Source organism: Alligator sinensis, unplaced genomic scaffold (assembly GCF_000455745.1).
Source record: "Alligator sinensis unplaced genomic scaffold, ASM45574v1 scaffold885_1, whole genome shotgun sequence".
Taxonomy (NCBI): Eukaryota; Metazoa; Chordata; order Crocodylia; family Alligatoridae; genus Alligator; species Alligator sinensis.
This window is the reverse complement of record NW_005842056.1, coordinates 1,438,195-1,452,015: the sequence shown is the minus strand read 5'-3', so window position 1 is coordinate 1,452,015 and position 13,821 is coordinate 1,438,195. Positions and strand designations below refer to the sequence as shown.

The 13,821-nt window shown below is 44.5% G+C and overlaps 1 protein-coding gene across 1 annotated transcript in view; it reads right to left on the bottom strand.

The window, feature by feature from the left end:
* The window catches only part of OXSR1 (oxidative stress responsive 1), a 100,482-nt gene that overhangs the window by 69,432 nt on the left and 17,229 nt on the right, over window positions 1-13,821 (bottom strand). The window contains exon 2 of the mRNA XM_025203374.1: window positions 12,900-13,008. Coding sequence (XP_025059159.1) covers window positions 12,900-13,008 — 109 coding nt within the window. The remainder of the gene's footprint in view (window positions 1-12,899; window positions 13,009-13,821) is intronic.

Genomic DNA, 13,821 nt, shown 5'->3' with positions numbered 1-13,821 from the left:
ACTCTTTCTTGGCCAAGGTCTTCACTGACAAACGCTGCGTGTTGTACGTTACAAAGCATTTTTGCCCTTACCCCAAACAGCCTCCCCAGTGGAGCATTCTCCTGCTAAGTGGGCTCCATATGTTTTTAACTATCTGAAATAATTGAATGCGCCCAGTTTATTTACTCCAAATTAGCCTTTTGTGGGATGGAGAATCTGCTCTATAGATTGGGTGCACTAATTTAATACAACATAGTCTGACAGTTTCTTTGCATGCCAGTGCATCCCTGTACCAAAGGACTCTCAGTCTAGAGGTGCAAATGAGGATAGTGAAGTATACCAAGTCTTATCTGGTCATAGTTAGAGAGGGGCTAAAGGGCAACTGCTAGGCTTTAGGCATCAGAGTTTTGTTGTGCCGGTTAATAACCAGCAGACAAAGCTATAGCAAGATCCAACGGCTAGAAGTTAAAACTAGACAAATTCAAACCAACACAAGGGACAAGTATTCAAGAATAAAGGGAAATTAAGAACTAAAACAACTTACTCAGGATTATGGAAGATTTTCCATCACTGGTAAAACTCCTTTTAAAACCAAGGACGGATGTTTTCTAAGACGCACACATTCTAGTTCAACCAAAACACAATTTGGGGAAGACTGTGGGCTGTGCTATCCATAAGGTGGAATTTGATAATCTCACCATGTTTTTTCTGGCCTTAAAAACCTATGACCAATTTATAATTAACGCTGATGGTTCATAGCACTGGTTTGTTTTAGAAACTCTTTGGAAGAAAGGGGCAAGATGGGTAAATGTCAAATGAAAGGCTCTTCCATGTGCTCAAGGCAGCATGAAAGGCTCTACAAAGTCAAAAGGGAACAAGCCGGGCTAGCAACAGAGTCTAAACTTGAATTCAAAGTAACAATATTGCACCAAAAAGATAAGTAAAGAAGGTTGGATGGAGAGCCCCGGAGGGATACAAGTTAAAGACTCCAGCAATGCAAGGCAAAAAGGAGACAACGTGCTGTTCAAAAGAATTTTGTGTGACACTTATTATGAAAAAGCCTGCAGTTACAAAGGGGTGTTTAAAGTGCATCAAATGCAAACAAAGCAGGACGAAGTCGCATGCAAGATACCATGCACTGTAATTTAAAAAAACCTGTTCAGCATTCCTTGTTATTCCTCTTGATTTCAAGGTCCTTGCTATCATCAATGCCAACTGCAGTCCATCAGTAATTATATTAGATCTATTTAGCAAAGTACAATCCCATAGTGGAAACTGTGCTATAATTGAAAGTTGAGTGGTTTTCTGATCAAACTTGCATACTCCACAATCAGCTTTGAAAGCTGCTAATGCAATAGTTCGCAATACTCCCAAATGATAGCAGGAGTCTCTAAGGGAACCTTTGTGGGATACAGATTTTCCCTCTGCAGATAGTTCCCCACTCCTAACCACCGTAAGCCAAATGCAGCACAAGCAAAGCAAACGAGTTTTAGGGACCACACACCCCAAGTCAGTCCTACAACCAGCTAGCTGGCTTGACCTCTCTCCAGCTGCATGACCAAAGGAAAAAGTATTAACTTCCCTCCTTACTGTGCTGTAGGAGGGAAGAGAAGGAAGCATGTGGCTTCATTTCTGCCTGTAACGAGTTTGTGGTATAAGGGGAACTGGAGTTCTTCAAAACATGTTGTCCGCAGGCCCATTCTCACTTGTGGGTGCGTCTCATGCCCGAGAATGAAGACTTCTCTGCCCCGGCAGTGCCACAGTGCACCCTAACCTTGTCTCTCCTTGCAGCCCCACAGCAAGGGGATAACGGGCTCCTTGGTTTCCTCTCAACTGCGGAGCCCCATGCTAAGTTGACTCCAAGGAGCAAGGGGAGAGTGGGACTCAAATTAGTATATGGAAGGAACCAGAGTCACTGGCAAGGAACTTTGTTTTCTGCTTTTCATGACTATCCTCATATACATCCACACCGGTGGGTGACTTCAAAACAGTGCCCAGTAGGCCTGTGCAAAGTGGCTAGGACTCGCTTCGGATTCAGCCGATTTGGGGGACAGTGATTCTATTCAGTGATTCGAATCACTGTCCCGAATCAATTCGGCCGCCACCAAAATCGGACGAATCTCTGAATCAAACAGGACCCAAACCCTGCACACTCTCCCAGCCCCATCAATGGCTGCCCTGCCCGGCCCCAGCCTCCTGGCTCTTTAAAAAAAAAAAAAAGTCCCGCAAGCACCAGCTGCTGCCAGGAAGAGGATCCCCATTGCCCCACATTGCGTGGGGGGCTCTGTCACGAGCCCCCAGAAGCCCCCATGCCCACTGCTGCAGCTGGTGAGTGCAGGGCTTTGGTTTTTTTGTTTTTGAAAGAACCAGGAGCTGGGGCTGGGCGGAGAAGCCATGGAGGGCAAGAGTCAGGGGGTGGGACCTGGCAGGGGTCCCTCCATGTTTTCTTCTCCCCCCCCACCCCACCTTACTGGCACGGATCTTTTTATTAGTGTCCTGAGTGAACTGGGATTTGGAGATTCGGCCACCAAATCTGGCTAAATCTCCTCTGAATCAAATCAGCACCCAAAGCTTCACACAGCCCTAGTGCCCATATGCCTGGTGAGAGGTCCGAGTCCCTTGAGGAAAACAGCAATTGGAGAACTGCTCTGCTAATGGCAGCATCTTCCCTAGAGCCTTCTGCAACAATAAAATGCGTTGCAAAAGGGTGGATGGAGCCTCAGGGCTTTGCCCTAGAGATGTCACTTAGGAACATTAGGAAGGGATGCTGTGGAATTAGCCGGGGTTCTGGTGGAACAGGCCCTTATCACCTGAGAGGTCTCAAAGCATAGTTTTATACAGCCTGAGATTTGACTAGACAACCCTTTTACCAATAACACTATGCTTCTGGAGCCCTCAGCCATCAATACAAAAAAATGGTAGAGAGTGAGCAGCATGGTCCTATACTAAGAATCAATTCCATATGGACTTAAAAGCATACCAACATTTCTGCATGTAATGCATGGGGCTTTAGAAAATACACCAGGAAGTTCATGTGTTGCCCCCAATGAAAGTTAGAGACAAGCCTAAGCAGGAACTTTGGGTAAGTATTTAAGGTACAGTTAGCAGGGTCCTTTCTGCTGGAAAGGGGAACACCAACCTTCTTGCTCTAGCTGAAAGAACCATCCAGCATCCATACTGTAAGATGGAGGAAGCAGTGATCTAGGAGGATTCTCCCCCTAGAAACGTAGGGTTTATAAGTCTGGAACCAATAGTGGCATCCTGGGATCTCCAATGAGGAAGAATAAGAAAGCTTAGTGCCAAAGCTACTCCTGGACACAAGCTCACACTCCCCTACAGACAAGCCATTAAGGTAGACGTGAAATGCACAGAATCACAGGTTGGAGAACTTCACAGAATAGAGTATTGAGCTCCTTCTGGAGCGAGAAAGGCATTTCCCTGTTGGGCTGGTTTGAAAACAGTCCTATGGGAATATGAGATGCACCCACACATGAGAACATGTAATGCAGACAACTACTGGAGAACCTGCAATTTAGCCTGCCCTACCTGCATAACACTGCAAGGCTGTCTCTCATTCCAGAATCTCCCCGCAGGTATTTACACCTCACCCAAAGTAGCATCTGCACAGCTGAATTCACAAGCTTCAGGAAAGAGCTTTCCATGACTTACATCTAGGCCAATGATTTCCAACCAGGATGCTGCAGCACCCTAGGTGCCTTGAGAGCCTTTCAAGAGTGCTGTGGAGTGCCACACAATGTTAGCACCGTTCAGTGTGCAAACACGACTCACACAATAAACCCAGGGATTTCAAACAGAAATCCATAGCATAGAAAACACTCTAACCAGCTGTAGTTTTTCTGAGTTCTTTGCAACAGAAGAACTGCTCCATTTTGTAGTAATAAAAAAGAAAAAAAAAAGAAAAGAAGTGAACATGAAGACTCGCATTTTGAGGGGTGCCTGAAGTCCAAAAAGGTTGAGAACCACTGATCTAGGCAGATTGAGTCAAATAGCTTTTATACGTAACCTTTGCTAGGACTGTAGTCTACACTGAACGTCTCTTCAAAGGAGGAACCAATATCTAAATATAGGACATGCACATGTGATAGCCCTGCCGCTGTGACACATCAATACAAATTCAAATCAACAGCGGTCAGCATTGTAAATCATGCATTTTCATGAGCTAAAGGAGCAACTCTAATAGTTGCTCAGGGCTCCTACTCTTCTGCAGATAGCGCCATTGAGGTGGGCATGAGACGCAATCACAGGATACAGGTTTCTTTGGTTCCACCTTCTACAATGAGTGTTTCTTCGAAGACTACAGTGCTAGTGAAGGTTATGAATAAAACACATTTGACTCAGTCTGCCTCAACCTTTTTGGACTCAAGATGCCGTTCCCGCAATAAGAGCTGGCATTTTCTGAGGGGCGCATCAAGTTTAGAGTTCACTTGTTTGGGTTTTGGGAGGGGTTGGGGGGCCAAGTTGCTGTTGTTGGTTTGGTTGTTTTTTGTTTGTCTTGTTTTTTGTTTTTTTACTGCAGCAAAATAAATAGAACAATTCTCCTGTTAATGGGGTGGGGAATGGAAATCACCTTGTATTCAAATCAATATGAGTTTCGACAGTCAAGCAATAGGTGAGTTAGGAGCCGCCTTTGAGGGATTTTGAGAGGTGCAAGATGCCTCGAGTCTAAAAAGGCCGAGAACTACTGCCCTAGACACGTTACTAAAGTACCAGAAAGAGGGTCCTGCCCCACAGCAAGCACTCCAATCATGAGACTTTAATATGCTTTAACCACGCCACATATTTAGGCTGCAAATCAAACTTGAGCACATACCAAACCACTAAATCCACAAGGGTTTGTCATCATTCAGTGAGCCTGCGCTGCTGCATATCTTTCCTGCCACAGGTCTACCAGGATTGCCCCCAAAGCAAAAGGATGGATGTGTGATCAGGAGTGGTATCTTCTACTGGCATAGCTATACGCTCTGCTGAAAAACACCCTCCTGTTCATTCAGCTGCATCTACACCAGGGGTTTTGCCAATATAGCTGTCAGTTAAGACAAGGGACACTTTCACACAGCTATATGATATAGCTCTGCCAGCAAAACATTACAACAGCCCTGCTCTTAGCTAGCTTAAGAAAAGGCCAAATTTCAAGAGACGTTGGGTTCCTACAGCTCATATCAACACCACCAGCAACCTTCCAGCACTTTCAAAACAAATCAGGCAACTAATTTAACTATCTTAACTTAAGGCACCAAAGTTAAAGAATTTGCCTGATCGCTTCAAGTAAGAACGGGCCCCTGGCATATATGCACACACCAATGTTTCTCCACATTGCACTGCCTTCTACTGCTTCAAAGAGGTGGCGGTTTCATTGCTTTCCGTAGCTGTAAAGACAACGCAAGGCAACGAGTCACTAGTGGATTCCCTCTTTCCACTTTGCTCCTTCCAAATGGGAGTATGTAGTAGTTAAAGCTGCAGGTTTAGAGGATGCACACTGTGCCACCTATCTAAAAGCTGGAGACAGAGCACCAGACCCTAAGAGGTACAAAAGCAATCTTTACCCATATTACACGTTCTATAGCAGGGATGGCAAATCCATGGCTTGTGACCTGCTAGCACCTTTCAGGCGATTTAAATGCAGTTCCTGAAACTGAGGTGCTCTGTACAGACCACTGACTCTAGGACACGCACTCAAAAGCTGCAGGTCCTGAGGCTCTAGGCCACGTCAAGATTTTGGTCTAAGCCTAGACAGGTTAAGTCTAGCCACCTCTTGTTATGGAGAGTTTTGCAACCACAAGGGTCAAAACTTCCTGCTCAAATATGCCTTATATTCAGATCTCCCCTACATGCAGTATGTTACACAGGAAGTTTGCATGCAATATTTCTCCTTTAAGAGAGAGATAGAAGAACCAAGTGATAGTAAATTGGTCACATGGTTTAATGCAGAAGTGGCCAGCTTGTTGTACATGTCCCAAGTGGCGTGGGCAGCCTCTGCATGTGTCACACAGCAGGCCAAGGAAGGCACAGGCTGCACAGCAGCAGGTTGGGCAGGAAGCAGAAAGCAGTGCAGCAAATCAGGCAGGGGAAAGGGATCGGAGTGGCACTCAAGGCAGGCTAATTTGTGATGGGCCTGCCTAAAAGGTTGGCCACCCCTGGTTTAACGCATTAAGGGAATGTGCCCAAAAATAATGGGCACTGTGTAGGAACCTGAAGAGACTGAAGAGGAGAGGTAAAGAGAAATACAAAAAGCTAGAGCATGGTGCTCACAGCAACCAACTCAGTTACACACTTCACGCTACACCCGACACTACTGAATGGGAATGTCTGAGAGCATTACACATGCCTGGGACATCAGACTCAAGAGAAAGACTCCCTCTGAATTATCCCAAGTTAACATTAAAAAAAATCCTCCCCAGGTCACCACATTAGCATGGACAGCCTGCAGTCAATAAATCAACTATCAGTCAGGCAGAGGTTTGGCACAAGAGAGCCAGGCAAGCTGCTGTTATATTATGTGGACAGCATTCTGATTTTTGCAGGATCAGAAAGGCCTGAATAAAAGCTATTCTATGTGTTGGCTTAGGATCTTCAGAGCCTGCTGCAACGGAGTATTCTGCTGCATCAGGCCCTCAGTTTCCAACCTGGAGGATCCTTAACCGTTCACATCTCAGCAACAGAGTACAACAGTCTCACAACCACCTCCAAGACATACATCCCTGTTTTGTTAGCCTTTGACCAGATGAGAAGCTGCCGCATTTCTCCGATTTATAATATGCAAAGCCCTAATCCAGCAGGATAGGGATAAACAGAGACACCAAGCAAGCTTCCAGATAAGGAAGGCATTATGCACAGCATGGAAAAAAAAGAAAACAAAAAAACCCCCAAACCACACACTCCTGAATAAATGCTGTGCTTCATGAGTTTGAAATGCATTCATTCCCAATGTAAGTTAAGCCACATCAGAGCCAAAACGGTCACAGCAGAATACATGTTGGATGCTTCCTTCTCTTGTCTCTTCCCCTCCGGGATATGCAACATCTTTGGAAAGGTGTAAAACAAAGCAAAATTAAGGCTAGTAGAAGGGGGAAATGATACAGTGGAGAAGGTCACAGACAGTGGAGTATATAGCATCAGGGTTCTCAGATAAATCCTACTTTGACTTCTAACTTCCTTTTCCCCCAAATGCCTACACTAAGTGAACTGGTTAATCCATAGATCTCAACCTTTTATATTTACATTTTTTTAAATGTAGTTACCAGCGTACAAACGTTCCTCACACTCGTACAACCACAGAGATCTTATCAGACACCTTGTCCCATCCTTATGGGGAACTCCACCTTATTACAGTGCAATTGCTATAATGCATCTGTAGGCCCACACCTATTATTGTTTAACAGATCTTTACCTTGGAGACCGACTAACCTTGTGCTCTCTTGGATCCTATTTCTGATAACAGAAGAATTCAAAAAGTTAAACATAGGCCAAGAATCTTTGCCCAAGCTGTGACCTTAATTTGCTGCTTGGCATTAGGGAAGCCTTAGTAGTGATTAGATCAGTGACTAACAAGGGAAGAGAACAAGATCCCTCCCCTTGTTGGAGACTTAAGAGGCACCTACACAGGAGCGCAGAGGCACTGAAAGTTTGAATGAGCTTTAGTTCAAGCGCCCGCACCGCCATTTGCAAAGCTCAGAGACGTGATACACAAGACGTAGCAGCACTTCAGAACGGCTCTTGGAGCCAATCTAATTAAAGTGCCGCCCTCCCACCCCCAAAGCATGTGTAACAGTGCCCAAGGATTCTTTCTACCCCTTCCATTTTGCTCCTCTTTCCTGAACTGCTGGCCAAGGACTTCAGAGGATAATTAAGGAAAAGGACGAAGCAAGAAGTTGATTAGGTAGGAACTTCTGGAAAAAAGAAAATCGCATATGAATAACTGTTTCAAAATGCTGATCTCCTACATAGATTCAATTATGTGCCTCGAAGGAGACAGAGAGGCACTGAGTGCATGATCAGCTGGCAGGTCTTCAACCTCTGAAAGGCTTGCACCATTTGAAAAAGCATGGAGGCTTCCCAGGCTGCAGGCTGGGATGGTAAAACCTACTCTCTGCCATAAAGACAGGTTTTCAACAAGCAAGCGTTTTGCAGACTTAGCCCTGGCTTTGCATTGCAGGTTCAAGACGTGAACTCTGCTAGAGCCAGGAGTACACTGGAGGAGCTAGCGGGTTGCAGTCTGAGAAGGCACGCAGGCAGGGACAGTGGCTGCTCACCCCAATTACAAATAAATAAGCAAGCCACGTGCTTTATACGGTCAGACCACGTACAAGGGTTGCATGGTGGCAGAGGGAAAAAAAAAATTAAAAAAATCAAGCCTCTTGACTCTATGCCAGGGCTGCAAATTCAAGCCTTGCTTTTCCTTGTGTGAAGGCACCCACAAAAGTGTATAAATAAGAGTCTGGGCATGTGGGCTGGGAGTCACAGTTTGCTAGATGATGCTATCTGCATTGCACTGTCCACTGGCAATGGCAACTGGCTTGCCCAAGCTGCACTATCGAGGGGCTACTAACCTCAAGCAGGCTTTTTCAGATGCAAGCAGTTACCTTAGAAAGGCATGACTAGACCTCACGACAAGGGCTGAGCAAGCCTGCCCTCTTCTACAAACAGAGGGCCCTAACTGGGCCAAGATGTCAAGTCTGAAGTGCTGCACTTGGGTTCCTGAAAAAATATGGAACGTTACCCGTACAACAACACCAGCCCAAAATCAATGGGAGCAACAGTTACTGGCAGACATTAAACTGCATGGCTTAGTTAATTAACAAACAACTGCTCACAAAGCCAGGCCCATTTTCTCAGGGGAGCAACTCTAGGCACCTACTTTTAGAAGCCAAAATTGCCCAAAGGAGATTACATCCCTAGCGCAGTCGGTTGCCAACGAATAATAGAAAGTAATGTTACAAAGTAACAGGTTTAATTTTGAAATATTCCTAAAGGAAATAACCTATTTACATGCAAGACTCCATCAATATTATACTGCCGCTGGTGCCCCGGATGGAGTGATTGAAGTGCACTGATGTAATCTGAAAAATAAGTCACAGTGAATGCTTGTACTTATTTTTTGTGGATTGATTGTTTAGTGATGTCACTAAGACACAGAAGACTAAAATTAAGCTAGTTTTAGCCTGGAAAAACAGGTGAGTAAAGATTGATGTTGATAGAAAAGGAAGAAATGAAAGCCTGAACTTTCGCCCAGAAAGGAAGACTGCCCTGCAATTTTTATATCCAACTGAAAATATGACTGCACTGGTCATAAGCTATATAACATACGTACTGGGCACATTTTGAGATGTATTTTCAACTTGAACATACACACGATTAATGAATGTCACGGTGGATGACCAGCCAAAGGGGAGGACAATTAGGTTTTGCCCTTTCATTGTTTCTTTAATTTATGAAACTGCCCCAAGGCTTTAGCCTGCTGCAAAATCTAAGTCTTGTCTACCTTATTTTCTCCTCCAAGACTAAGGACAAACAGGAAAATTAATAAGTTATTACCTTTGGGATCGAGGAACCAAGGCGCCATCCAAAAGAAAAGTCATTTGAGGCAGATGATATTTCAGAGAGAACTTGTTTGCCACCACAAATTCAAAGCAAGACGACAAAGTTTGTTAAAACAGAAAGAAAATGGCACTTCAATCAGAAGGTTAGAAAGCCCCTTGCCACCACAGGAGGTGGCTTTGCAAACTGTGGAAAAACAGAAGTTCAATCTGATTTCTGAAAGAGAAGAGGAACAAAGAAAATCCAGGGAAAAGCTTGCCTTCCAATTTACCTCCTCCTTGCTACTGCTGTGTAATACCAGACAAACCAAACATTTACAGCCCACTCAGAAGAGCACAAAAAATGTCTCTGTACCCCTTAAATACAAGCCACCTGGACTCATCGCTTGCTGGCCCTCATTTTTCATAACAACGCTTCCACTCCAGTCTGCCTGGATTTTGGCTCAAGCCCAAATTAAAGGTAACATATACTTTAAGACGCACTTAAATCAGAGTTCAGACAAAAATCTTCTCATATGGCCTCACATACATCACCCTTTTCATTCAGCAATATGATTGCACAACAAAGCTAAGTACAGACAGTTAAAAAAGCTCCAGGCTGAATCCATTCAATCTTCACAAGTTAGCCTAAACTGAGTCGATTGAACTGAGAAGCAAATGGACAGACTTACACTTTTGATTTTGGAAATGCAACCACATACCTGAAGCACATGGCCCAGGCCAGAAGCCGGGGGGCGCTAGAGCACGCCTCCCTGCTAAGACAGGGCAGACAGCTTGGGCCAAGGCTAGCCTGCCCACCTGGAGGACGGTGGGGTTGTGGGGGAGGTGCAAAGTATCCTGGGATGCTGGGGGACTGTGAGTTAACTTGAACCTGGAGGGGATCTGGCACAGAAGTTCAATAAACTGATTTAACCTGAATCAGTTAAAGTCTGATACTATGTCCATCCAGGTTTACCTTAAACTGGTTTAAACTGCTTTCAAAATGGCTGATGTGCACTGAACTTCTGTTGTGTTACAGATTTGAACCAGTTTCCAATCACTTAGAAGTTACAGATAAACTGGTATATCCCTAGCCTAGAAGACCGGGTACAAACAAAAGGTTTTATACAAACAGGCCTCTACTTGAGAAGTACAATGTTGGGATCTGATGTACAGCACAGCATTGGTGACTGATTTCTATAATGCTGTAACAACTCAAAGAACATTCATAAACATGAGTCTTTTGTTCTCCGCGCTACCAAGGTAAAGCCAGGACACATCAGAGCAAGCAACAAAGACTGATCTTCTCCTCATTTCAGTCTGTAAAATGTAGATGGGAAAGAGGCATGAAAGCAGAAATGAGTGTGCTAGACAAAGTTCTGGCTGGTGCAGCACTCAAATGTTTGTAGCTGTTGCTGGACAACAAGCATTAAGAGCAATTCTTAAATCTTCCTCCAGAATCGAGGGTACGGGTAAAATACACGCACAAGTACACGCAAGCTTCTCCACCACCATTCTTCGACTCTAAACCCACCTCCTAGTCTGAATCTACCACAAGTCCTAATCTAGTGGGATCAAGTGTAATGTGGTTTGTGCAATGTAAGTACTTAACCACAACCAACTGCACAACTTGCCACCAATGAGCTAGCTGCACTTAGTGGGCAAGGGTAGATTTGAGCAAGTGACAGAAGAAGGAAAAGTTCCCTAGTTTCTCACCAATTCCCGGAGGCATCTGCTCGCACTTTCAGTCTAGCAAGGTCTGTGCTCTACATTACACTGTCGGTTTGTGTTCAAGGTACGTAGGCCCTGCTTCTTATGTATGTGGTATGAATCCTGAATGGTAAACCAATGGGGGATGCTTATCCACACTGTAGTCTGAAAAGAAGAGGGTGAAAATAAGGCATTTAAACCCAGAGGGCATGGCTGATGCTCAGCCACTCGCTTAATAAGGGAGAGGAAAATTTAGCAGATTCTTAAACTCATTTAAGTTCGCAACATTAGCCCTGCATAACACTCAGTTCCTGAAAAGCGCTGTGATGACTTTCTACAGCAACTTTTATCAAGGACGCACACAGAGTGACTGTTGTGAAGCTTCTGTGAAAAAGCAAGTTTGGCCAGATTTTTCCATATAGTCAAATGATGCAGCAGGATGCTTTCCTGGTGATATTGTTACAGATTTAATTATTGCCCTACTGAAAAAGTAAAGCAGAGTCCTCTGATAGCACGATGATTTAATAAAAGTGCACTGCTCTATCACATCAGATCACCGTCTGGAGTCAGAATTGCCCTCCAGACCCAAGAGGAAGATAGCATTTGGGCAGGGTAGGAGCCTAGGCAATAGCAATGGATTCTAACAAGATCCTAGTCCAAAAGTATAGTTGCTTGACACACAGATGCTTAATATTAGAGCAACGGGGATGCAGAAACGTTACCTTTTTCTGAGCCCAATAAGAGGACGATTAGAAGCACATCCAGTATTGCTCGAGGACAAACAGCTAAAAGAACCCAGCTTTGCATGGTGAAAGATGAGGCAGATCAAGCATCCATCTGCACAGAAGCTCACTGCATGGCCATACCACAAGCCTCCTTCCACCTGGGATCAAACACCTGCATTGTGCAAGAGCTGTTCTACTGATCACAGAGATTTGGGGTCTTAAGTAGGGAGGCCAACAGATAAAGAAAGTCAAATCAATGTATTGGCCAGTTAACAACAGCCTATCACCAACAAGCAGCAGACTTGTTGAGAGACAAGAGAAGGTGAAACTATTGACTAGGAAAAAGTCAAGCTTCTCCAGGGGCTGAGGCTTGCTTACTGATGGGAACAATACCACTTTTTGCATTGACATCCAGGAAGACCTGGGAGGCACAGTCACCTTTAAACTGGACCCATTTCCAAAAGCTTCACTTGGTAACTGGAACTATACCCATCACCAAATTTCCCTGTCAGTTTTTATGATTTAACACACATTTTCCACTTCTCAAATGTTTGAGCAAGTCTTTTGCACAGCAAAAGGGGAGAGAAACACAGAAAAAGTGACTATGCAGGGGAAATCAAAGGTGCATATCCAGCCTGCTTTCTAGATGAAGCACTATCAAATAAATAGAAAGCAATTTATTTTTAAACTCCAACCTTTCAGTTACCGTCGTCTTGGGTACTACTGGCAACGGACAGCACTTCTGTTTGAACTCTCGGTATTTTCATGTTGATTGTATCCCTTTAACTTTGAGAAAAATCAAAGGGAACTCTTTGAACCATTATTTCAGAGTCTTCAGCTTTGGGCAAGGGGAAACAACGGGAGAGAAGGGTACAGTACAGCAGAGAAAGAAAGCTGTTTACACCAGCCTCTTCCCATACTCTTCAGGGCATCTGACCTTAGGACCACTCACCTCCACTAAGTAACTTCATCACCAGCCAGAGCTCATCTTTCACCACAAATGATGTGTAGTAAGATACAATGTTCGGGTGATGGCACTGGCTCATGGCTTGAATTTCTTTCTGTGGAAAGAAAAAAAAGAAAAGTGTTAGTCTTTATATGCCATTCACTACCTCCCTACCACTATCTGCCTCAAGTCAGAGTACTTGATGAGGGGGAGAAAAGGACTAATTATAAGTAATGATGAAAATCCTGAATTGTAATAACCAGGCCACCTGACCTGCTCAAGTTAGACCATGAAATTGTCTAGATACAAGACTAGTCAACCTACTTCTGGGTAGTAAACAGACAAGGTGGGAGGTCAGACGGTTGCAAAAGGGCAACTACAGTACAGAGCAGAAGAATCATGCTGGAGATTTTTGCTATACCGCTGCCCTTAAAATTTCCATGTTGGCTTCCTCTTAGATCAGTCTTTGACTAATTGGTTCTTAAGGAGTTTGAAGCTATCTAGAAACACCAAGAACTTTACTACCACCACCACCACCCTCCCCACCCCTTCTCCTATCCTGGGAGCTTCCTCGCTGTTTGTAAGGATGGCTGGGATGGGAATAAAATGGACTTTAAATCCGTATCCCCCTCCCAGCCTCGGTTTCCCCAGGCAGAGGCAGGCAGCTGAGGAAAGAGAGGAGATGCAGAGGCAGCAGTATGGAAACAGACTCACTGCTTCCCTACAGGCTTTTAAACAGCAGAAGCAAAACCGACCAGTCTTGCTCATTTCACCATGTCGGGGCATGGCAAAGCTACCAGCCCTGGAGTCTGCATCTGCAGAATTAAAGGAACTACAGAGTCAAATTGGCACATGGAGTCCGCACAACAAAAACCCTGAAGTTTCTGGAGCGTACGAGTTTCCCCTGCTCTAAACAGAAATAGAACAT